General features: G+C 38.7%; 2 protein-coding genes across 4 annotated transcripts in view; one reads left to right on the forward strand and one right to left on the reverse strand.

The window, feature by feature from the left end:
* Positions 1-3,519, reverse strand: part of p4ha2 (procollagen-proline, 2-oxoglutarate 4-dioxygenase (proline 4-hydroxylase), alpha polypeptide 2) — a 44,303-nt gene extending 40,784 nt beyond the window's left edge. Inside the window, exon 1 of one of the 3 annotated variants that reach the window (XM_040032228.1) lies at positions 3,426-3,519. In XM_040032228.1, coding sequence (XP_039888162.1) covers positions 3,426-3,486 — 61 coding nt within the window. In that variant the 5' untranslated portion in view covers positions 3,487-3,519. The remainder of the gene's footprint in view (positions 1-3,425) is intronic. The other 2 variants (XM_040032230.1, XM_040032229.1) reach the window with 2 other exon arrangements.
* Positions 3,520-3,696: 177 nt separating this feature from the next.
* The window catches only part of pdlim4 (PDZ and LIM domain 4), a 45,835-nt gene continuing 22,993 nt past the window's right edge, over positions 3,697-26,538 (forward strand). Inside the window, exons 1-3 of the mRNA XM_040032233.1 lie at positions 3,697-3,967; positions 14,811-14,962; positions 25,167-25,248. Coding sequence (XP_039888167.1) covers positions 3,875-3,967; positions 14,811-14,962; positions 25,167-25,248 — 327 coding nt within the window. The 5' untranslated portion in view covers positions 3,697-3,874. The remainder of the gene's footprint in view (positions 3,968-14,810; positions 14,963-25,166; positions 25,249-26,538) is intronic.

A 26,538-nucleotide genomic window follows, 5' to 3' on the forward strand; every position in this document is an offset into this window, starting at 1 on the left:
CATATAAGGTGAACCTGCAGGAAATACTGTCTGGCTCTAATATCCGCCTGGATTCAGGAATGAACTGGTCCGAATTTTGTTAAAAGCAGTATTTTGTAATTAGGTTTTGTTTTGACTCATTCTGACTTTTTGTTTCTACTTTTACTTTTACTTTTAGTTTTCTTTTTAATTTGTTTCAGTCTGAGTTTAGAACTTTTGAAGTTTTACTGTATTTGGGGCATATGCCAGATGCAAGATTTAGGAAAATCAGTATAAATACTCCATTAAAAACACAGAAGTTCTTAAGAGCAGTTGACTCGCAGACTTATAGACATCCAAACTCTCAGTAAACATGTGAACAAAGCCTCATCAGGCAATTTAAGATGATACATTTTTACCAAATTACCATATAGTAAAACTATTTCCTGTATTTACAATTTTTAGTTTTTTTGTTTTTTCCACGTTGACAAACTCCAGACAGTTTTCAGATGTTTAAATTATTTATTTATCAGTTAACTGTAACTAAAAGTAAAGGTTCACAAAATGTGTTTATAGCTTTAACTCAAAATCCATATGTTATACAGTTACTAGGTCACTGTGACCTTAGATCTGTGCCTCTCCTGAGAATGTCAGACATTATTGTAGGAAATTGTGTGTGGGACAAATGTCTGACGGGACTCAATAATGAAGTAATTATTTTGACTAAGATGTTTGGCCTTAAATAATTTGCATGTTAGTTATGCTCAAAAGTTTCTTGAATAATTCTTTAAATCTCAATAGAATAATATATTCAAATGTTCTGTGAAACATAATAGCAATCAATCAAAATGCCTTCTTTTTCTCAAGGAAGTCCAATGAATTCATGTTTCTTTAACGTCCCTCTCACGCGCTCTCACGCGTTCTCCTGTTCTCTCTTGTTAAAACAATCACACACCTTGCATCATTACGATCTGCATACATTCAGGTTTTCACAACTCTGTTACATCACAGCAGCTCATTGTGCAAAGTTTACACAGGCTTGCAGAAACAGTCACAAAATACCTGATGCTGAGCTGCATTTGTGCTGACATCAGTGCCACTTTGTTACACAGTAACCAGGATAGGCTGGTGTCTGATTCAAGGTGACTCAGATTTTCAGACAGAGCTCCACATGTCTACAGTTGTCTAAAACACACATTCCCAGGAATGTCTATGAGATCATCCCCTCTGCAGCAGAAAAATCATAGTCTAGCTCAGTGACTCACTTTGTAACTGGCTGGGGACATGAACGAATCAGAAAGTGGGGCAGAGAGGATACTAGTATATCCATTGACAGATGGGAGAGATCCTTTCCGCTAGTGAGGCATTCAAGTTACAGCATAACATCTTTTCTTGCTACTCTATGACACTCAGGCTATACAGAATTTTTTGGAGGACCCAGATAAGCAAGTTATTGGCTGGTCCTAGTTTTAGGTGCACGCACAGATTATCCTTCAACGACCTAAAGGCAAGGATATTTTGTGAACTTCCCCAAAAGCTGTTTTGTTTTGCCAGCAAATATCAACAGATGCCTACCTCAACCATATCAAATCAAACAGCTCTTGGATGGATTATCTTAAAAATCTTTTCCTTGGCATCAGATCCAAACATCAGTCTATCCAATATTTTGGTTAACATGTTACCTGTTAAAAATTTGGTTTTTAATAACTGTGAAAATTACAGTTACACTCTGATATGTTAAGCTCAAGCGTATCCTAATAGATAGCTTCTCACAGGTTTAGACATTTTAAACAGAGTTTCTAGACTGACTTGGTTATTGTGTATTTTTAAGCATGTATGTTCAAAGTAACTGAAAGATTATATGCATGAAAAAGCAAATCATTTACAGTAGCAATTACTTAGAGCAATGCTAACGTTAAAGCTTGGTACAGTTATAACTATAATTTGTTGGACAAAGATACTTTTTGCTTGTTTGTGTCTCTGTGAACCAACACAGAAGATTTTAAATCAAAGATGTCTATATGTAATCAAAGAGCAGACTTTCAGCTTAAATTCGAGGGGTTTTATTTTTTAAAAAGTCCTTTAATTGTTAAGGAATTACAGCCATTTTTACACACACAGTGTCCTTTTCAGGGGCTCAAAATGAATTGGACAATTGACTGACTGCGTGACAGCACGACCAGGTGAGGCTCAATCCCTTTTTATTTCAATGGCAAATGAAGAAGACATAATATCAGAAGTTTATTGAAACTGCCGAATTTGCATTTTATAGCTTTTAATTTCAAGTGATGTCAATGCAAATTAGGGAGGCCATTAAAATATTACAAAGTAAACCTATCAGAGAAACAGCAAAATATTTAGGAGTGGTTAAATGAAATATGGTATATTTGTAAAAAGAATGATTGCAGTGACCAGCTCAGTAACACCAAAAGCCCCGAAAGGCCACAGAAGACAACCAAAGTGCATAATCCTATTCAAGTGGTTAAGAAAAACAACTTCATAACATCTAACCAAGTGAAGTCGAGGAGGTAGGCGAATTGTGGTCAAGGTGAACAATCATGAGACGCCCTCCTAAATGTAAATACAGAGAGTTTACAACGAGGTAGAAACCACTGTTTACACTCAAGAATAACAACACCAGATTAGACCAAGCCAGAAAACATATGAAAGAGTCTGCACAGTCTCTCTCTTTGTGTAAATGAAGCCCAGACCTTGTACCAGACTGATATAAAAGTTTGGAGGAGAGAAACAGTCTGCCAAACATGGTGGAGACAATGTTACGGGCATGTGCATGTAAGGCATGCCTTCCTCTCCACTCAGATTCAGCCACATGCTGTACGACTGATCAGACGATGCTTCACAGTGTTAAAGGATAATGACGGAAAGCGTAAACGCAACCCAAAAATTTCTCAAGGCAAAGAAATGGGATATTCTTCAATGGTCAAGTCAGTCACCTGATCTCAACTCAGCAGAGCATGCTTTTAGTTATTAAATCCAAAACTGAATGCTGAGAGACCCACAAACAAGTAAAAGAAACAGTAAAGCCTTGGTAGGTTGTAGGATTCAGGTAGTCACAACGCAAAGACTGCAAATGAAGAAACTGAAACTAAGAATGAAAAACAATCTTCAAATTAAAAATGATGTTATTTTGTTCAGTTAATTTGTTTGTTCAGTTAATCTGACAATTGGAGCCTGTGTATAAAAAGGGCTGTAATTCCTAAACAGTTAGTGGAAAATGTTTGTTAAACCCCCTAACTTGAAGCTGAAAGTCTGCACACATATCGACTGATTTAAAATCCTCTGTGGTGGGATACAGAGGCAATACAAAATGTGTCTTTGTCCAACAAATTATGCCTTAAACTAGTGTACTAAGAATGGCATGTATAACTGTAACTCATACAAATGGAAAAGAGTCCCTACTAAAGAAGCAGTTGAGAACAGAAAGTGGCAGATGAATAAAGACTTACCTTTTGTTACTTTCATTGAGGTAGAGGGAGTAGAAGTGAATGAATGACAAGTCAAACACATTTAGCTGATAATGGCATGCACACTATATTCACTCCATTAACATTTGCACAAACACTGCCTCGTATGTGACATATCACCACTGGAAGTCTCCACACGCAGCAGCCACGACACCCAGCATCGTCCCCTCCCACTCTCTCTGCTATGGACCGGGCGAAGGCGGGCACGGCAGCCCGTCGTCCTACGTCAGAAGCGGCTTTGTTATTTAAACCTGAATCAAGCGAGGAGGAAAGTTTTCAGAGCCGGGGCAGCGTTGCCTAGCAGCTAGGCATAGGACTGTGGCTAGTTCACGTTCCCTGTTTTCATCCGTATATCGAGGAACCACGGACACTTCCCCGTCTCAGCCTGCCTGTCATTTATCTGATATTCTCTCACAGTCTTTTTGGCAATCATGACCCAGACCGTGACACTCAAGGGACCCTCACCGTGGGGTTTTCGGCTGGTTGGAGGACGGGATTTCAGCACCCCGTTAACTGTCTCCAGGGTAGGTAGTAATTTTGTCGTCTCTTGCGTCTGCGTGTTTATCCATTCATTGAGCTGTGGGAACAGACAGGGGATATTTGGCTGCTTTAAGTGAAGTAGGAAAATAAATAAATAAATAAATTAATTAATATATATAAACTGAGTCAGGTTGGAAGTTGCTCAATGAATTAATCTTAACAGGTCTCAGAGGTCTGCTAGCCCTAACGCCAGTGTATAAACGGGAGCTTTACTCTCAAAGCAGACAGATGGGGGCGTCTAATTTCTGGCAGCTGAAATTGCCAGTACGGTTTAGTGAGTCATTGCAGTTGGCCGAACAACACTTATCGACGTTCAAAATCATCAGTCTCAACATAAACAGAACGACACAACACAGGGATATATTTATATAGTTTAGAAAAAGTGTTTTATAATTTGAATGAAACTAAGGATAACTAATGCTAGTGAACCTATCCTTCATAGTAATATAAACTCTGTGACGTAAATACTTAATACTTATAAATAATTATAAACTATTCCACATTTGGATAACCTGGCAACAACTCAACTCAACTGGTTTTAGTTTTTTTTTTTTCTTTTATTAACCTATTTTTTTTTTTTTTAAAGAAATGGCATTTGTGTTAGTTTTAAAATATATAATATTACACTATATTAATAAATCTTAATTAATCACTATTAATATTATTTATGGTAGTACCAGAACCAGTAGATGTATTGTTGATAGTAATCACAAAACCTCCTGAACTTTCCTGACCTTCACAATATGGGTCAGGAGTCAGTGTGCTGGCAGTTTGATCTGGCAGTAGCCAAAGGTTCATCTCGGCCAGGATAAACACAGCCCGGTCCTGCTGCAGGCCTTACAGAAGGGACGGAGGGGAGGCGCTGACATTTGTTTTTCATCAGAGCTCATTGGTATTGCTGAGGGATTCCAGGTGTTGTGCTCAGCTGTACCACCAGGCCTAAAACTACCCTTTAACTACAGACCTGCAGCACCTCAGACAAGAGGTTCACCTTTTAGATTTATGACGGCTGATAAACAACTTTGAGAGAAGAAGATGAACTCCCGAAGGTGACCCAAAGCGCTCTTTTTAAACCTAATAAAATATATATATATTTTTAAAAAAAAAAGTTGTAATACAATGATGTGGCATGCTTCGACTCAGAGGGTGTCGTAAAACCTCGAGAGGTTTACTTGCTAACTTGACGCTTTTGACTCTGCAAACAACCTTAAAAGGTAGTTGAACTTTGCAGCTTAAACAAAAAATAGACATCAATCATGATATCAGCATATATATCAGCATATATAATATCTTCAGGAATCATCAACTTTACTGTCTCTTTGTCTCTTTTCAAACTAGTGTAGTGGCCAAGGCAATAATTGTTTTGGGAAGAATGAGAGTTAACAAGCCTGTTGCAACCTCCTTGAGTTGTTTAGAATATTTCAATGGCATCTCAGGCTTTCCGATGCATGCCTAACTTCTTAAATAATTTGTTCAGCAAGCAAGTTGTGGTTTCAGGGTAATTAATCACACAATTTCTCACCAGATTAATCTGTGCGTGTATATGTGGGTGCCAGTGTTAAAAGCATGGCATGCATTGTGAAAGAGTTTCATAACTCTGCGGTGATGGCATCAGTAAAATTAATTGCAGGTTATATTTTACAGAAAGAGATGGCAATAAAAAACTGTGCTCACATGGAAGAGCTGCAGCAACAGCAATAGGGGATTTTTGAGTAACTCCAAAAACTTGGCTTGATATTTAGACAAGGAAGCAGCTGCTGAGATGTAAGCATATTTAGCCAAATATGTAATATCAGAGGCCTAAATACAAAGTGATTTGGCTGAAAGTCTCGTCATTACACTGCCACTTAAAGACCTTTATTTGCTTCTTGCCGGTCATTACAAACTCCTTCAATGTCCAATTGACACTGGCTTTAAACATAAGAAAAAAAAAAGTGTTTTAATAACAGAACTTGATCCTCCAAATTCAGAGTGATGTAAAAACCAGAAAATATGTGACACTGATTCTCTAGTGCGGAAGTGTGTGAAGTGATTTATTGTTGCTGAAGTGCAGGAGTATCTCGTAAACCTGCAGTTCATCACATACTTGTTGCATTCTTGCTGTACGGTGCATGCCCAAGACAGCAGTTTGAATGCACTGAATGGTGACGCAGAAAGAGTTATAAGGAAGAGCATGTTTGTGTGTGTCAGAGAAAGATACTTCATGTAGTACAGTAACTAGAATGCCTCCTCAGAGGGTATTTAAGCACCATGTAAGCATTACACAGGCTGGACTATTCAGATAGTTCTTAGTATGTTGGCTTATCCAAGAAAAGAAGAGAAGGCCAAAGATGAGAACTAAATATTAGGAGTTTTTGAGTGTTAGATTACTTTACACAGCCCTCCCCCCATCTAATGTCTTTCAGCAAGTATAAAAGGGAATGTCATGCAACACCTGCACACTGAAAGTTGTAAATACCAGAAAGCAAGTTATGATGGCAGCAGCTGGGTCTTTGCGTAAGGTGATAATCTTCCTGGATAAGCTGATTAGTCCCCTGCCAGCCCTTTAGGACTTCAGCTCGTTAATGGGATATGTTTATTTGACTCTAGAAATATTTGCCCAGATGGCATGTGTAGGCATGGTGGGTCTGGTTGTCAAATGGCTTGGTGTGGATGAGAGACATTAAATAGCTGAAAAAACATTCCTTGATATCTCTGTAGAAGCATTTAAAGAGAACATGTTGAATGTGAAAGCTGTGATATTAGCCATTTTGTTAAAGTTACTTCCAGACAGAAGGTGATGCAGGACACTTGTCAGATTTGCCAGCTGGAAAACAGTCCCCTTCCTGGACAGGAATTCACAACCGAGCGTTGGGTGAATAATGATCCAAGCAGTGCACAGTGTCTCTGCGTTCCTTCTTTTTTTGCTCAACCTGCTGCATGGCCTCTGCAAGATGAAGTTTTCAGACAAGTCACAGTAGGGATTTAGTTTTTGTTTATGAATGTAAAGGCCAGTTATTCACACATCAAATTCTTCTTTTAGTTGTCACAAAAATACAGATCTCCAAGTTAAGACTCTTTAATCTTCTAATGTCTAAGCCTTTATAGGTTAAAGTTAGGCAACCATAACCCTAATCCAGCCTTAAACTCTATTTTTGGAAAAAGGCAAAGTTTGTGATCATTATTTGTTCCTGACTGGGATAAGATTATAATACCAATAAAAATGACATATTCTGACTGTCAAAGATGGGTTAGAGTTGGTGTTAAATCATAGTCCACTCGCAGGAAAACTAATATGAACTGCAGCTAGTCACTTTCTGTCTTTGTGGCTGGTGTTTGCAGGACTTTACAAGATAAGGAGCACAAAGAGAAAATCAGTTATACCATGCGTCATTGCTCACGTTCTGCAACACTATCACAATTCTTTAATCAGCTGGTTTTCATGGAATATGATCGAGTACATCTTTAGTCTCAGTGGACTAAATGACTCAACCAAGTCATGTCATCCCACAATTGTTATTCTGCTTGTATTAGGACACTGGAATTACTGAAAATGAATTAAGAGCAAATGCAATTTCGGTGCATTGCAGGTATATATCACAGAACCTCAACACCATTTGCACCCTCTGAACTTTCACTGTACATCTGTCATATAGCAGAGACAGGACATTCAACCTACAGCCACATGGGTTATTCCTCAGACACTGCTGTGTATAATAATCAGCTTCGAGCCTTTTTTTCTCTCTAGGCTAGAATTACAGATGCTGCATTTCCACAACAAACTGAGCGAAATATAACAGATGGGTACCCTTGAAGAACTTCCTGTTGTCAGTGAAGCTGCTGAGCTCTTAAAACAGTACAGGGCAGAGGGAACAATGAAAGTCCTTGGGTGGTTTCTAAGTTTTTCCTGTTCATCTGGTTATCTGATGTATGAAAGTGGATTTCAGTGATTGTTGTTATTATGATATCCATGCTGCAGTTAGACTTCAAGTGTTCTCTAGGGGGAAAGAATTGGGCGACTGCTCATATTCTCAGAAAACATGTTTGTTTCAGTGTATTTGCTGCGAAACTTGCAAAAGAATCTTCTGGTGGTCTCATGATCTTGTACAACATGTTCAAGCATCACATGGTGAAAGGAAATTTCAGGGAAAGCACAGCACATGTGCAAAAAAACAGAAGACAAAACAGTCAGTTATTCTGCTAATCTGATTACAAATCAGATTGACTGGAACATCTCTGCCATTCTAGATGGACTTGAATGCAACTGTAATTACTTCAACAGGGCACTCCCATTTACTTGGGTTTTCATTTAAGTCTGACCCTGCATCTTTAATCATCAACTTCAGTGTTGCTTATTGGTCTTGGCAGATTGAGCCTCTTTGTTTGAGTGTGAATAACACAAACCAGTTGGAGCCTCACACTCCAGGCGATGTATTGGGTTTTCAAGGTCATAACCATGGTTCTTATCTCAGGTCCAACAAGAAAACAAAGGCCTGAGACATTGCCAGAAAATTATTCTCTCTGTTGCTAAGATGTGCAACTCGGCGCTCCCACCCAGCTCAAAGTCTCTCTGTGGAGTTTATACACGAGTACAACATCTGAAAATGACAGGCTCTTCTCATTTAAGTGTCGATCTTGTGATTTGCAGGTGAGGAGACATTTAGATAGAAAGCTCTGGTTGAAACTTCGCAGAATAAACAACTGTTACTTTAGCAGTTTTTAAATAGCTGTAATTCATTGTGAGTCACATCTTAATTACACAGCTTTTTAAAAGTTGGTGGAACAATACAGCAGTCTTATGTAAACTATTGTCTGTGTACTAGCTCTCTGATCAGTAATCCTGTAGGTTCCTGTAGGCCACCACTCCTTATTATCTGTGAATCTTTATTCTACTTCTTTATTCTACTACCTGGTCTGAAAAGACTTGTGATTGGCCCAAGTAAGTTTTCCAAAGACTGAACTTGAATGAGAATATGATAAAAGGGTATTATTTGTGACACCCACTCACTCCAAACAGTTTTGCGTACTGCAGCTTTAAGTATCACTGCAGAGCAAATAGGAACTTTTCAGGAACCAAGACAAACACCAAAGGACATTTTAAAGTCCCTGTGTTACCTTGAGAAAACAAAATACAAAAATAACGTATAACCTGTCAGATTACTTCATCGTGAAGATGATGTCACACTTGAATGAGTTTTGATGCAGCACATGCAGCGCGTAATGTGCAAACACACATAATCAAACATTTACAAATTTACTCTTTTCTTTCCTGTGTTCTCAGCCTCGTTGCTTCTCTCGAGTACACGTCCACAGCGAAACCGCACTCCAGCATACTCACCAAACCTCAGCGTGCCACATGATGACTCTGTGTGACATGAGGCTGTCATTTGCTAACCGCTGTATCTGTTAGCATTTAACTGTGTCACTGTTTGTGGAGTAGCTTCTTACGGGAATGGGGATGAATGTTTGGATTGCCTAATAACCAGTTGCTAAAGTTTCTTTATGCACTGTTGATGCTTCCCTGCCATCATGACTGCCTGTCTTATGCTTGAACACCTTAAGTGACCTTGCCGCAATAACAAGTGCCAGGTTTCTCTCTACTTGACATATATCGTACCACTCTTTTTAGGTTAAATCTAAGTTCTTCTTTACAGATGATAAATAAAAACATACTGAGGGAAAAAAAATACGATGACTTGATTGTGATTCAATCAAATAGCAATTTGATGTATTTCCAGTTCACTCACTACCTTGGTAGTGGGCAATGTTCCCTCTAAGCTGCGCACGTGCGCAATTGCGCACTGCTGGCACGGTCCCTGCGCACAGAAAATCTGTGTTGCGCACAAAAGATAAAATCTAACCTGCATTGAAATTAAAATTAATACTTTAACAATTCTGTTTTGCAGTGTTAGTCAGTAAGTGACTGGCTGCTCCAGTATGGGATTAGAACGATGCCACCTTATCCCATAGTCCAGCCAATGATGCGATTCACATTCGTATATGCCGCTAATCAACGTCGTTGACAGGCTATGACAGCGTCCTTATGTGCCGACACCGGTGTTTTAACTAGCAAAGCGGCGTGTCTGATGTCGAGTGAAGCCACGTTAATGACAACGTGTACAACCATCGGAGATGTGAGCAGGACAGACGGAACAACTGACGGAAAAAGTGTGGACTTTATACCAGTTTTTAAATTGTGTTGATTGGCCACGTAAAACCAGAGTTGTGATTTTAAAAAAAAAAAAAAAAAATGCAATGTTTGGTTTTCTTCCTGAATACTGTCGTTGTTTATATTTACTGCGGGAATAAACGGTTAAAAACAGCGTTTTATAAGAAAAAAGGCTCGAAAGCACTCTCCGCCTGTGAGCAAAAACAAACTCCACCCCCCTCTCCCTTTCCTATTCGTCCAAAAAAGTACCATGTCAACCAATCAAAAAATGATATGGCAACGTGGCATCTAGTTGTTAAGAAACGGGGGGAAGTTTTAGGAGTGACGGCGGTGTTTTGAGATGTGAGAGATTTGCGACGTTTAGCGCAAATCTTGTGTCGTTAGTGTGTAGTGTACTCAGTAGTTTTGTTGTGTGTGTCAGAACAATGAGGCGACTGCTGAATGTTACAGGAGGCTGTTGTTCTCCTTTATCTCATAGTGGACAGAAATTATTTTTTGGAGTGACACAAATAATTTGTGTGGCATCAAATTTGATGCAGAACAGCTGATTGTTCTGTAAATAGTTTGAAATGTTTATTTAAAAATGCCTTGGCTGCATTTAAAAAAAAAAAAAAAAAAAAAATAGCTGCAAAAAACTTTGTTGTTTGCCAAACTGAGTTACTTTTTTGAAGAAGTAACTATATAATTAATTGCCCAGCATTGGTCATTATATACTGTATTTTGCAGACAGAGAGCTACAGGACTTTACTCCCAATAGTGTTACCATACTACACAGGTCAATGACTAGATTTTTTTTAATTTTCATTGTTAGTGGGCTAAAGCAGTTAATTAAAAGTAGTCTAACATAAATGTAAATGCTGTAATTTGATTATTTTAATAAACCATGTAACTTGGATGTATTAGATGCTGGCGTGACCACACAGTGCACACGTCTGATGTTGCTCACAGTGGTCCAAGGGATCGCTCAGGGAGTTTGTGTGTTTGCTCAGACGCATGAAAAATTAGAGGGAACATTGGTAGTGGGTAACCATGCATCATTAACAGCCCCACGCAGGAAGGGTTTTGTTAAGATAATGCAGATTTTTGTAGACTTGGTTTTAGCACTAGCCTCATTGCAGCAACATATGTCAAAGTAATCCATTGAGGTCATAACAGTTTTTTCTTAGCTCAGCTTTCCCCTTTAAGGATGATAGCATTGTAGATAACTCATGTGACTGTGACATTATTCTCTACCAGAAAGGTTCTAACAGTTGGTTAGTGTTGTGGTTTCTTTCTAAATGTAACCAAGTGGTTTTGTTGCCTGTAAGTTACAAACCTGTGAAAGAAAAGGAAAAATTATAATAAAAAAGAAGTCCTGATCATGTTATGTCAACACTGATTTTTGGTCTCACTTGCAATATAAACCTCAGTCTCCTGGGTGAATATCCTGCATTTGATCCATATGTCACACACTCCACTTTCTAATGGCTTCACCCAAGTTTCTAAAGCCTATATGACAGTTAATTGATACATTTAGCATAATCTACGGAAACTAAACTCTAGCAGCCAGAAAAACAACACGATTGCTGTTGTTTTTAATTAAATCCTTAGATATCTGTGGGACAGGAAAGTAGGTTTACTGGGTGAAAGTTAGATTCGAATTCACACCAAATGATATAAAGCCTCTAAGTCAGGTCCTTTTGTTTAAATGATGTCTTTTCTCCACCTCCAGATTGTACAAGAAACCCCGTTTCATTGTTGACAACAAATTTAGTCACATCATTTTTGAGGAGATTGATGCTTTTCATCCTTGAGTTACATTTTTTTTTATTGTTATTTCTACCAACATATGAAGCAAGAGGAAATGGATCACTTAACTTGTGGTATGCTGTTGTGAGTAAAAAGACCACAATGATATGACATGGATAAACAAAATATCCATTTGTTATTTAAAAGCTGTTTCGCAATCGTGTAAACTTTAACGCTCTGTAGATCCAAGTAATTACATCACACACAGAGTTAATATAGCACATTATGCGTATGCGTGAACTGTGTAGCTCTACATCATCCTTACATTTCCTTGCAAATGGGAATCTTTTTCTGTTAGTCACTCCATAGTCATGCTATTGTGGTGCTTGGCATACTACTATATGTATTTGTTTTTAGGTGTACTAGTAAATGTATTGGAATAATTCGCTATGCTGCATGGCCTGACGCTGAGGTGATGTTACTCTGTTGCTATTGCATGTCCTTCATTCCACTTTGACACAATCCAGACATAAAGCAAAGACACACACAAACATCTGACATGCATTCTCACAGGGGAGGTTGTGCTAAATGGCAAACTATAACCTCCAGTTAGTGTCTGTGAAAACAGGCACTGACAAACAAGAATCCACTATGTTTCCAACTCCAAGAAAAGCTTTGTTTGTGCCTCTGCTCCTTTGAAAGGATCTATCTTGAATTTACAGAACTTAGATTACACTTGCTCAGTTGTTTATGCCAGGCTTCTACAAGAAGCAGCTTATAAACAGTGCAAGCTTAGGTGGGTTTGCATTTCCCAGGGACTCACCGAAACACACAAACCTACTCATACTCCCCACAGTTTACCGGAACTGAGTCAGGGACATTGGGCGGTCAGAGGCTGTAAATTAGGAATTCCACATTTGAACCACACGACTCAGCTATTAGTGCTTCGTGGAGCGTGAACTTGTATGTCTTTGCTCTTGAAAGGCTCCTCCCAGTTAGTGAGTCTGCTTCTCTTTTACATGCAACTCTCTTTGGATTCTGTTTATTTTTCCAGACTTTCAACCAATCATATCTTTATTTAGCTTTAATTAGATTACTGAAAAGTGCTTGTGAAAATGTGTTAGATCATGGTTTTTCAGCCTCCAGAGACAGTATATCTTAAGGTTTAGCTGTCATTGCAGTAGACATTATAAGAGGGTGTGGAGTTAGGCAGAGAATAGTCTGGTACGAAGATGAATGAGCTCAAAGAGTGATGCACTTACCAGCTCGCATGATGAAACAAAGATTAGTCACAGACCCTTGATGTACAGGAGTAATAACAGGATGCTCTCCAAAACCATCAGTTTCCTTATCTTCTTATCCTGATAAATGAAAAGCAGGTTTCTGCTTTTTAGGTTGCCTCATAATTTCTTTAGGATAATAGGGCTAGCAGGCTAGTGTGCAGTCATGCACTGTAGCTTTTTTCTTTTAGTTAATTTAGAGGAAACAGACCATTTCTCCACCCCCCCGGGGACCAATCTTTTGGTTTAAGAGAAATAATGATTTCAGTCAACCAAGATTTTGCTTGGTTGAGTACAGCCCTTGTGACCAACTGGAAAAAGCAAGTCCAGATGATATAAAAATGTAACATATTATTGCTTAATATTCCCCCCAAAATGGTGCAACTATACAAATCATCATCGAGCTGCAGGAATCTCACATTTAATGGCTGGGAAAATACAGACAAACTAATAGCCATGCAGGTCACTGTTCACAGCACATTACACATGCAAAAAAAGACTAGAGACATGATGACAACTGTTCACTTTGCATCATGATTTTTGCTATAAAAGACTTTTTTTGCTCTGCAGCCTGCCAGATGACAGCAACTTGTTTTACTGCGGAGGAAATAAGCTGCAGTTTCTTCTTATTAATGTCAGACAAAACCATATGATCAGTCAGAGGCACATGTTTGTGTATGTGTAATAACGAAAAATTGATATCACATGTGACTGCCCTCCCCCTTACTCTCCGTTGGGGCTCAAATATCCACTGGCCAGGAGAGTTTTTAGGAATGAGAGATCACAGAGAAGAACCTGCTCTCTCTAACTCTTGAAAGAAAATCCACATTAAAGAGGTGGGGACATGCTGTGCAGAAATAAAAAAGACAAAAGGAAATGCATTAATTATATAAAGAACTTATTGCACAGATGCCTGGAAACGAGTCTAACATTACACAGATACATTGTTGTTCAAGGTTCATGTGCATGCCTGGTTCAAAAGTAACATACTCCCCAGACTTGAAACTTCACTGTTTCAACTTGAGCTGATTATAAAATTACACATGCATAGCCTCAGTGAGGTATTGGAAATGTCTTTTTTTTTTTTTTTTTTTTTTTTTTTGGCAAAAGCTACAACCATTAGGTTAGTTAATGTAGCATACACCGAATTATCTGCTTATTGGCCTGCTGTTTAACCATTCTACACATATGAAAAAAGGGGGAATAAAGAACCAAATCAAATACTCTTAGCCATTTGTTTCATCTTGTGCACATAGATGGTTATATTGCATGGATGGTGCTACATAACTGGAGTTCATTAAATTCCCCCAACCCACACACACGGCTTAGCAACTTTTCTGATGAAAACCCCTGATATGGATTTACTGAATTTGAAAAGACCGGGTATATAAAGTGTTACCCTTCCTTCCAGGTATTTCACCACCTTTAAAAGTGAGAAGACTATTCACCTGTGTCATTGTTGAAGGCGCTGCCCCAGGCGCTGTGACATAAATCAAAGACGGGCTTCTCTGTGTTGACGCTCCCAGGCTAATTCTCTTTTTCTTTTTTTCTTTTTCTCACCAACATTTTGAAACCACTTATAATGGCTCTTTATTTTCTCTTTTCTTTTCTTGGGTGTGCTTGGATTGTTGTGTGTGTCTGTGCATATCCGGTATGTGTGAATATTGTTAGGTGACACCTGGCAGCAAGGCAGCCCAAGGTGACCTGTGTCCAGGCGACACCATTCTGGCTATCAACGGTGACGCGACAGAACACATGACTCACATGGAGGCTCAGAACAAGATCAAAACCTGCACTCAGCAGCTTACGCTCAGCATCAGCAGGTATGGAAACATGAGACTACCCTCACTGGAAAACTGGTGTGTTTAAACCATAAATTGACCTGTAATCACACTCTTTCAGTTGAGGGAATGGTTATATTTAGCGCCGCAAAACATTGCAGAAAAGAAAGCGAATCTTTGAAGAAACACTATGTACACAGCTATTGTACCAGCTGAATAGTAGCTTACTATTAGCCAGCTAGCTATGTGGCATCTGTGAGTTGTGTTCATGTGACACACTGTACATTAAGCATATTTTCCATGAAGGGTGACCTCACTGGAATTTTAAGGTTCAGAATAATTGGATATCAGGAAATGCTGAGCTTTCTAATCAGTCTTCAGCTTATGAGTTTTGCTCTGAGGCTCATTAAGAAAATTGAGTTGAAAACCTTGACAGATTTTTTTTTTTTTTATTTTTTTTTTATTTTTGTATGACTCAGGTCATTTATTGCCTCTCATCCAGAAAAACATGTTGGTGATTCATCTGTTCTGCCTGGCACCGTCGAGTTACAGTGACAAGTGACGGGTTTACAAGAGTTAAAATGATATAGTCACTTCACCTAGAAAGCACTGTCAAAATCAATGAGGCTTGTACATACAGTGAGTCAAACTGTGACCTTTTCAAATGGTATTCTTGGGTCGATATTGTGCATTGGTGCACTTCATGAGTTGGAAAATGATCATCGTTTTCGACCTGGTATGTGAAGATGTATGAACTGACCTCAAGTGAAGGTCAGGAACAACAAGTTTCTGTCAACATAGCAGAAAAAAGATCATCCATCTAAACATTTAATGAAGGAGTGGGGTGGGAGACGGGTAGGTCAGGGGTGGTTGGAGGTTAAAACCAAGGAAAATCTGAAATGTCAGTCACTTCCCACATTTCTGTTAGATGGTTGCTTTGGGTTGCCAGAGTACTGGAAAGTGCAGAGCGAATCTGGCAATCTCTAAATCCCATCCCCTCAGATGGAGAACACTGTGTGGTTTCAGCCTCAGTTACAAGTGACAACTGCCAACTGGTGCTTCAGCGTTCTCCTTTTAGGGCAGAAGACAACGCAGTCTCTCTCCCTCTCTTTCCCTTTGTCTGGTTAGAAACATGATGGTTACTCGCAGATTGGAGTGTGAACAAGAATTATTTCTGAAGTAGTAAGACCCATCAGATCAAAAAAGACACAAAGGAACTCTAAATTCAGATTTTTTTTTTCTGTTTCTGTATTTGTGTTTTACAGTATCCACTCTAGCATAACAACTCCTCCTCTACCCCCACAGCCTGTAGTAGGAACCATCTACCCATATATCAAGCTGAGCAACTGAGCGTTAAGTGGTTTGTCCACAAAGGGATTGTAAATTTATTTGAGGATGCATGAAATAGCATACTGCACAAAGACTAACAGAGATCATCTGTAGGTGTGGGAGCAAAAACAGGCCACTCTCGCTGTTTTACTGGCACCCTAATGTTCCTAAATTCAGCTTAAACTTGCCCTAAAGTAGCCAAACGTGTTTAACAAATTAAGGAAGTAAGAAGTAATTTAGTCATTTAGCTTGATAAACAGCAGGAGCATTTGAGAGTGATGACTGAGACCCAGCATAAGGAAGAATAGATTCTATTAGTTGAATCTTTGCCTCATGCTCCTTCTTTTTTCTGTTTGTTTTACCACATTGGCCCAGCTACAGGATGTTTACAGTGGCTATCAAATTTTAGGTGTCATTTTTTTGTGGCAGTAAATAAGAGGAATTTTTTTTTTTTTTTTTTTTTGTACACATTCCCAATGTTTTGTAGAATGCATTTAGCCATAATTTAAATAGGTGTAGTGCTTAAACATTGTAATGGGTTGGATTGAGGTTAAAATTATTTGAAATGAATGTGTCGCATTGTCGTTTTAAGAGTATCAGAATCAATTTAACTTAAATTCAGTTTAGTTTTGTAGATCTATTATAAAAGCAAAAGGTTTGAGCTACAAGATTTTTTTTTTTTTGTTTGTTGACTGTTTTTAACTAACTTACTTTTAAACTAAACCCACAAGTGAACCACAAGATACAGCCATGTTTGCTCATCATTCCTCCTTAATACCCCTTTGAACTGATAAGATAGCATTTGGACTCAGCGCAATATAATAAGAGGCTGGACGAGACTAGCTGCTGGAATGTGACCTTTGTGCTGTTATTGGTTAAATAATTACAATGTAAGCTGCACTTTGGTGAACAGGAGGAGGGCAAAGCAAGTATGAGAGATAGGCATGCACCCTTGGCTGCGGTGCACAGAGCTGAAATGAGCTGCTGGTGAAGTGGAGGCATTAGGGGTTCCAGCAGAAGAACAAATACTGTAAAAAATCATGTGAAAGTTTAGGATTGCGAGATAGAGACTTGATAAGAGACGAGAAGCGGTGTTAAAAGTTAAGATGGCTGGAAAAGATAGTGAGAATTTGAAAAACAGAAAGAGACGATGCAACAATAAGCTTGGAGGTTAAAGCCAAAAAGAAGAGCAGTGAATCAGTGAGAACAAGAAAGAACTGCCTCTACGCTTCCAAGGATGCTGTTTGACAACCAGTACTTTTTGCTTTATGTATTTCTGGTAAACACAGTTTAAACACAGTTTAGCTCAGAGAACCTAAAACCAGAATTATACTTCCGATTTTTTTTCTTTTGTTCTTTTCATCTGAGAGAATGACACTGCAATCAGTTATTTAGTTGGCAATTCCTTTTTTTTCTTTTTCTTTATTTTTATCTTTATCTGAAAGCTGTCATTTCCCACCATGCATTTCTCTACTGGTAGGTTGAAAAGGTGGCTCTCGTGGTGGTCCACAATATCATTCAACTGCTTCATGAAACTGCAGTTTCAATACAAGATGAGGGGCTCATTGGCGAGGTAGCTGATTATTACGTTATTCATTTCCCTCAAAGTAGACCTATAATTGCATGAATTATTCATGTGTGCTGAGCTTGTGCATCACCACTGTTTCCCATGAAAAATTTTGTAAAAGGCGTCATGTTAATAACCAGCACCTGTCACTATGGCAACAAACAAAATAGCGCTGTCTTTAAAAAAAAAAAAAAAAAAAAAAAAAATCAACAGGCAAAAATGAGAGATTTTGCCAAAACTACTAAGAAACCAATCAAAGTAAACAATACAGAACAAATCACAAATATTGGACTGAAAAAATTCCCAGATTTAGTGAGCTATAAAAATCAGCCACATGGTAGCCTGTTATCTGGCTGGTGAAGAAGGTTAAAGTGGTTAGTCAAAATGTATCCTTCAATGGGGGTGTAATGTTCATATGTAAAAGATGTCTGTCATTTATTGCAAGAGATTTGAAATATGGACCTTTTATGTTTATTGGAAACACTCCTCAGTTGTGGGCTACAGAAATAACTAGGGATTATTTAATTGTAACCATTCATTTTGGAGTCAATAGCTGCAAATGGGAGTGACTCAAAGAACCCATGCTGACTCACTAGAAAATAATATTTTAGAGGACAGCAATTCTTAGCCCTCATTAAAAGACTTCTCCATAAAATACTCCAAACAGTCACGAGAAACAGGAGACCTGTAATTTTGTGCTGCTGCCGATGGACAAATATATGAGTCTACACGTCTGCTGTGAACCAAAATTACAGTACGCTGCGCGCATCTGAGCTTGAGGTCTCGTGTAACACAAGAACGTTTCCTTCTAATGTGTTCACGTTTATAACTTTCTTAACCCCCATTTATCACAATTTCTATTATGGAGCCTTTTTAAAAGCACTCAGCTTCAGGGAGTTTCTTGGTAGGTGCCTCTGGGGACTCAGAAAAGCTAAATAAGATTTAAAGGGTGATTATAGAAAAGAGATTAGAAGCGCTGGTTGTGCAGAATTTCTTTACAGTTTGTGGTAAATTAAATGTTTGAATTTGTGCTTTTATCTTGATTAATATCTACTTTTAATGCAGATAGTAATTTGATATATATAGATATATCTATATCTATATATATCAAATTACTATCTATCTATCTAGCTAGCTAGCTAGCTATCTATCTATCTAAGTTTCCCTTAAGTATAACTAAATGTGCTACAGGTAACCTTGGACATCTCCTGATTTCATTTAGTGTCATTATCATGTAATTCTTAATGTCAACTAATGCTTTTGCATTTACCTCGGAAGTCAAATGAGTTGGGAGTGGCATTACTTCTGAGTTGAGCTTGTTAGAGTAATAAGACTCAGAAAAGCAGAAAAAAGCAGGATGAGTTTTCCTTCTTGGCAAGGTAGAACCATTCATATATCACTAGCAATACAGCACAATGTTTTTTTGTTTTTTTTTTTGCACACAAATGTAGCATGTTCATGGCTAGAACCTGGTCAGTGCATTGCATATAGCTTGTTTAGCGAATCACAAATATGCAATACTGGCAATACTGATGAAAAGTTTGACAGTTTTGTGATGATTTATGTTCACAGCTGCCACTTTCGATTGTTAAGACGGGATTGCTGAGGTTACTCTGACTTTCCAAGTTGGAAATCCAACTTGAAGGGGGGTTTCAGTTGAAAATCTTGACAAATAAAAGCAAGCCATGCAAATTTTATAGCTTAGTTGTGTTTTAGCCTTTCAGCACTGATATATTTATCAGTTTCTTTGGGCTAAATCATCAACTCTTGCATGTTAACAGGTTTAACCGTGCTTCACTGTGGTTTTACTGTGGTTTTACTGGCATAGTCTACATTATTTTCTCTTCATACAGCAAGTGGGTGCTGCAGCTCTGTTCTCTTAGAAAGGATGTGTTCTTAAAAAAAACAAAATTTTATGTAGATTTTAATATATGCATAAAAATTAATTTCAAAAGAGTTTCACTTATGGCTGCTTGTCTGTATATTCCAAGGGTGTCAAGTACTACAGTTTGGTCAAACCTGCTCATGTCATAAATATGCACTTGGTTCATGGTACTAGTTACTTAGTTTCTCATTCTTAAAGAATTCTTGTAAGAGACTCCTTAAAATGGCTACTGGTTAAGTGTAACTTTCGAGCATACAAGATTAATGTTTTAAAGTGGCAGATTTAAACCCAGACCTTACTTTGTCTGGATGGTGGTGGAAAGCACCGGCTCAGACAAATCTCTCACTGTTGTCGAGCTGCATCAAGATGATTGCCATGAAGGCTGTAGCAAGCGAATGTTTTACATAATTTTCATACTTATCAAAACTTTCATTCACCTCCCATATTCTGGATGTGTCCACATTTATTACATCACTGCAATATTTTACTGAGATGTTTTGAGCCATCTACCCACTGAAGAAAAGAATTACACTGCATTGGAATGTAGCCTAAAATGAATGTGTGCTCTTGTGTGTATTTCTGGCATCATATTGGAAGAACTATCAGTTAAACAGGAGGAAAGATTATTGAGATTGAATGAAATGGACAAAGTGGTGAGAAGAAAAAAGAACAGAGGGAAAATTAGGAATTTAAAAAAAGGTAATACGTGGACGAGGAAGCAAGGAAGGTAATTCGAGGTCAACACTTACACACAGCTTTCCATTTTCCAGCAGGCCTGTCAACGCTCTGCTGTGAGGCAAAACACCCTTGCAAGTTTTTCTCAGTTCCTTGTGTTCATATGGAGTCGTGTCATCTCAGGGTAGAGGAAAAATGGCTTATATCGCCTCCACAGACACGCAGTGTCCAAGTTCATGTAACGTCAGAGGACCTGGCTGACTCATGAGGCCCATTTTGGAGTTTGTCATGTCTGCTTTGACCAGACATAAATAGAATCTGCGAATACATGAACCAGCTGTGGAAGAAAGCTTCTCCTGGAAAAATGAGCATGAGAAAATCATGCTCATTCTTCTTCTAACCTCTCCACGTCTTACCATCCTTGTCCATGACCTCTTGTTACCATGCTGTTATCTCCCTCTCCAAACCTAAATCCCATTCAACTAAACCACTTTTATTTTTATTTTTTCACTTTGGTTTTTCCTTCTCTGTCGCTTCCACCGAGCCTTCTTCTCCCTGCAGTTTTCCTCTTTTTTGCCAGAGCTTATTGGAGAGAACACTTTCTCTTCAGATGCCTGGGAAACAGATGATGGTGGTTGGGATTTGTGTTTTCCACTATTGGTCAGGCTATTCGGAAAGAGTCGTGCTGGGATGGCAAGTTAAATGTGCTGAAAAATGAGTCATGATTCCTGGGCTGCATGTGTAATTCTGACTGTCTTGTTTTGCTATTGTAAAACATCTGAAATATATATGGCCTGTTGCACTTATTTTGAACTGTCAGTGTTAGAAATAGGTCCAGGTGCAAAGAAAAGTTGCACCACTGATGGTTTAGACCTTTAAAAGTCAGTTCTTCCAAATAACATAAAAGCAGCATTTCCAAATGTGTATATAGTTTCAGCTCGTTCATCTCTGGGGTTTGGCTTCCACTTCCAACAATTGTGGTCAATTCAGTTTCACTTGTGACAGAAAAGTTGCAGCACCAGCTGAAAGAAAAATATCCTGGTTACTGAGAAAATACTTTATACAGAGAATCATAAATACATTCTGTTGATCTTCTTTTTATTGACATAGCTCCAGAAAATTCCAGGGCCAAGTTACAAAGGTTTTTTTAATCTTGTCAATACTTTGGTTTGCATACACTTGTCAGAAAAAGAGTTGTAGCGAGTGATGGTTGATTAAATAGGTCCAGGATTCACTTACTGGGTTTTTAAAAGCTTACAGGCACACTAGACATGCACCATCAATGACTTCCACTCATGCTTTGATGCTTTTGGGTGTGGTTAGACATGCAATGGTGTTCTATAAGGCTATGATTAGGGGAATAAGATGGGTAACGCATGTAGTATGAGTGCATATCTCAGCCCTACAGATGCAATTAGATGTGTGTGTGTGTGTGTATATATATATATATATATATATATATATATATATATATATATATATATGTGTGTGTGTATATATGTGTGTGTATATATGTGTGTGTGTGTGTATATATGTGTATGTGTGTGTGTGTATATATGTGTGTGTATATATGTGTGTGTGTGTGTATATATGTGTATGTGTGTGTGTGTATATATATGTATATATATATACATATGTATATATGTGTGTATATGTAATTCTGATCATGATCTGAAGAGTAAAACCAAAACAAGAAAGAGGATTTGAATTCAAACAGAGAAATCAGGCAGAGAAAAGCCAGAGAGTGAGGTCCCTTTGGTGTAGAATTTGCCTCTTGCTTCTCACTTTGACTTAATGACCCGTGATTCACAGATGAAGAATTATGCACAAGGCTGCATGGGACCAAAGGAGCACAGGACTCCAGCAGGGACAAAAACAAAAAGAAACCTCCAAAGGAACCAACTTGTCTACACCCCTCCACTACCAGGGCTGTTTTCTCCTGTTTCTTCATCTCATCATTCCTCTCACACTCTCCAAAGGTCTCCTTTTTTGTGGTTACAACTGTAACATCAGTGGAGTTTGGGAGACTGTGTTGCACAAGAGGTCGAAGGGACGATTGTTCCTCCCTTTCCCTCTCTTCCATTGATCTTGTCGGTGCACAGATGGAGATTTTTTTTTTTTTTTTTTTGAAGTGTCCCTTTGAGATCTGCCAATGAGACCTCTAAAGCTGCACTTTAGACAGTTATTGCCTCGTCTTAAATGCTACAGAAACAACCCCCACTTAAGTCCTTGCACAGAAAAAGGACATACGGGCAGGTCCAGTGATGACCAAAACAACTTAAAATTGTCCTTTTTCAGATGGCTTTGATAATGGAGTAAGACTCTAAGTGAACCCTGAAATGATCAGTTATCAGCCCCGTCTTAATTTGAGGGTTTGCAGCCGTCTGCCCCATGCTCCTTTTTGAACATTGTGGTCATGTGCAGCCAAAGTAAACTCATCTGCTGTTCCAAGATCCAGATCTCTCCAATCAGGAAATTAAACCTGGCAGGGGGAGGTCAGGCAAGGGAAAATATGATCATAGGAAAGAATAGGAAAATCATTGTGATGACTTTTTTTTTTTTTTTTTTTTTTTGATGTTCTGGTTTCTGTGTGTTTCCATTTCCGCCTTTCTTTCATTTTTTTTTTTCTCTTTCACTTTTATCTCTTTTTATCATGAATTTTTTATCTAACATCTAAATCTTCATTTTTAGGGGGATTTTTTGTTTCATGTTTTCTTTTTAAATTCTAATCCTATGAAAATAAATCCATGGGATCTAAAAAATTCTTTGCCTTTGTATTGAAGTTGATATATTAGAGGTAGGAGTATTCACCCCTATGCTTTGACATCATGGTGCTGTTGTGACGATGAGTTTATTTCAAAGAATATTTCCAGACACATTTTACTATCCAGGCCTGGATCAGACAGACGCATGCGCACAATCAAGTGGAAAGTTAGAGTTAGAGAGACAATCGACTAATTAATGAATGCTTAGCAGAAGTTTTTTGGATGTAGGATCCTCATGGCCTTGGGTAATCTGGGTGTCCTCATCACATCACACTTGTTTGCAACAGATTGTGTGGCTATTTTTTATATTACATAACATACATTTGACATTGCCAAAATTGTTTTCAGAAGACAAAACGACAGCTGTGGCACAGTTTTGTTTCAAGTGCAGTGCATATTTTTTAACTAGATGGTTACATGATTTTGACATCCCTCTTCAGAGTGACCTCTAGTATAATGACCACTGTCTGCCTCTCATACTTTCCACTTACGCCTCTGCATTCAAAACTGTTAAGATGGATGTTCGGTAAATTCCTTGTCTTTGGTTTTCACCAAATACCAATTTAAATAGGCCACTTCAGACTGAACTCCTTTCAATAGGGTGTTTGTATGGTAGCCATCGCAACCAAACATTCTGGATACATGAAGGCTTTCAATTTCTGAAACGTGGAGGAATTGGTGGAGGAGGGGGGGTGCAGGGTTCATCCTACGCAGTAGCGCTTGTCCATCTGCAGACACTCGGCGCCTCATAAGAGCGTCCTTGATAGCAACACCTCCATGGTTCATATCTGAAGCACTGGCTCAGCTCATACAATGATGTGCCAGCTGCCAGCCCAATGACCTCACCTCTTTAGACGTCAACCCTCCCCCATGTGGGGGTCAACAATGCATTCATGCACTCGCACTACTTCTGTTAATGGTTTTTATGTCTTTGCAGATGAATAGGAAAGTGAAGAAAAGCACACACACACACACACAGAGACACACACACACACACACACTGCTGTCCTTCAGCGTCTTGTCCGGGTGTTACTGCTTTGGAGGTGGGATGTTTTCCCACTTGACGGCCAACACTATAGCAACAAAAGCCAGATGAACCAAAGAATTCCCCTTGATTCTTTTATGTGACCGGAAAACTTCCTCTAGTTGAATGTGAAACTTGAAAGTTAAATAGCATTCCTAGTGAACCATTACTAATGCCGTTGGAAATGAATAGCACCAGTTTATCAGCTGGAAAGATAAGTTACACGCCCTTATTTTCACCAGAGTATTTTATTTTGGGTCTTTCAAAAAAGAAAAATTGCTCTGTGCCCCTGCTTACCGTGTGCTTTCATAGAGGCTCATTCAGCAGTGCTATAAGTAATGTGTTTTATCATTGCTGTCAGACAGTAAGTCCTTTTACTTTTATGTAAGAATATGCAACTGGAGTCAATTACTGACAATCTAAACATGAGAGGGGTAAGCCTCAGATTCCAGTAATTCAGCTATCACTACTTATGACAAATCCACAGCCCAAGATACAATGTGCTCTTCCAGTGATAGTTCAAACAGTGGATTTATGATATAATGATGATGATGACATTATCTTGGTATCAGTGGGAGGAAAGTAGCTTCATCCCATTAAAAATGTGAAAGCTGCCAACTATACATAGAAATCCACATATACATGCATGTTCATGCTCAGACTTTACCTTGAGTACTGTGAGTGTTTTGGCACAGAGGCATCTTGCACTACTAATATTCAGTAACAGTTATGGGATTTTGCATGATCCTAAAGCTGACATCTTTCCCATCTTACATCAATTCTAAAACGATTAGAGCATACAGACTACTTTCATTTTTCTGGGTTCATTTTCAGACATTCACAAATACTTTATAGGTTCCTTAGGGGAAAAAATAAAAAGATGTCAGCAAAGAAAAATCCATACTCTCAGCAGAAATCATTGCTTCAGCTTGGGTGTCAGATGGCATTGGATTTATCTGAGACTCTCTTTTTTTCTCTCTCTCATGGGTATTGTCTTTCAGATCAGGATCGGGAGACAGAGTGTGGTCACCAACAGTTAGTGAAGATGGCAAGACAAGCCCTTACATGGAGCCCGACTCACAGGTAACCACTGTTTACAGTGGATTTCCCCAAGCACAAGTCATATGCATTTCTTAAGATTTGAATTCACATGAGGTGGGATGCAGTCAGGTTTCTCGTTGAATTTGTCACGCTGCCAACCAGAGCGATGGCTATAACTGCATCATGACTTTGAAGTACAGTTTCCTGGGTGTGAGACGCAATTCTCCTCGGTGACAGAATCCATGGAAACAGGCACAACAATCAATCTTGAAATTGCATGTGTGCTATCATTCACATGATTATAAATGAGATAATGCATCCCACTGTTCACTGGAATAGTTTTGAAATAGTATCTTGATTGTTCTCCAAATGTATGAGCTGCCAAAAGGACATTCAAGGCATGATGAACTCTAGCAGATGATCTTTTCCAAGTTTTCCATTGCTGGCAGGCTAGCAGGTTTCTGAGCATGGAGGAAACAGGAAGAGTGTGTGTGTGTGTGTGTGTGTGTGTGTGTGTGTGTGTGTGCACATAAGCTGTGAGTATGGATATTGTGTGACTGAGGCAGACAGACAATGGGAATATTGTGCTTCGGATATGTGAGAGATGTCCATTCGTCAAGTATTGTGTTGTTGTAGTTATGGAGTTGCGATTGATCTGTCTCAGCCCTCGTTGTGGCAGCATATCCGTGCTTAAAAGGGTGGGACAGGATTACAAAGAGCCGAAGTGAAATCTATCTGCCCCCTCATGATGGAGTGTCTCGTATATTACAAAAAAGTGTTGTTTTTGGGGTAAGAGCCAGTAGTTACGGATGCAATTTATCAGCTTGGGTTTTGGTTCTATTCTAATTTCTTTATCTAGGATTTTGATAGTTTATTGGAAATAGACTTTCCAAAAGGTTGGTTTGCTTGGTAAATCTAACCTAAAATCTAATTAAATAATTTCTCAGTTACATTTCCTAATGCGTTAAATGTTTTCGGTGAGTGACCGTTCTGGACTGCAGGCAGGCCAATGAAACGCCCAGACTGTTTTACTAATGAGCCACATTGTTGGAATACACCCAGAATTTGGTTTGGCATTCTCTTGCTCGAATAAGCAGTCTTTCCTTGAAGATGTTGCCTGAATGGCAGCACATGTTGCCCTATGCCATATGTGCTTTCACAAATGTGCAAATTGCCTCATTTCATGTGTGATCATGCACCTCCATACCATCATGAATGAGGCTTTAGAACTGCACGGATACGCTGATTTTTCTAACATTTTAATTGTTGATTTTAATTTGTCACCAAAGAACAATTTTCCACTTTACTTCCATCCATCTTGAAAGATCTGAG

Source organism: Simochromis diagramma, unplaced genomic scaffold, assembly GCF_900408965.1.
Source record: "Simochromis diagramma unplaced genomic scaffold, fSimDia1.1 OVJJ01000216.1, whole genome shotgun sequence".
In the NCBI taxonomy this organism is placed as follows: domain Eukaryota; kingdom Metazoa; phylum Chordata; class Actinopteri; order Cichliformes; family Cichlidae; genus Simochromis; species Simochromis diagramma.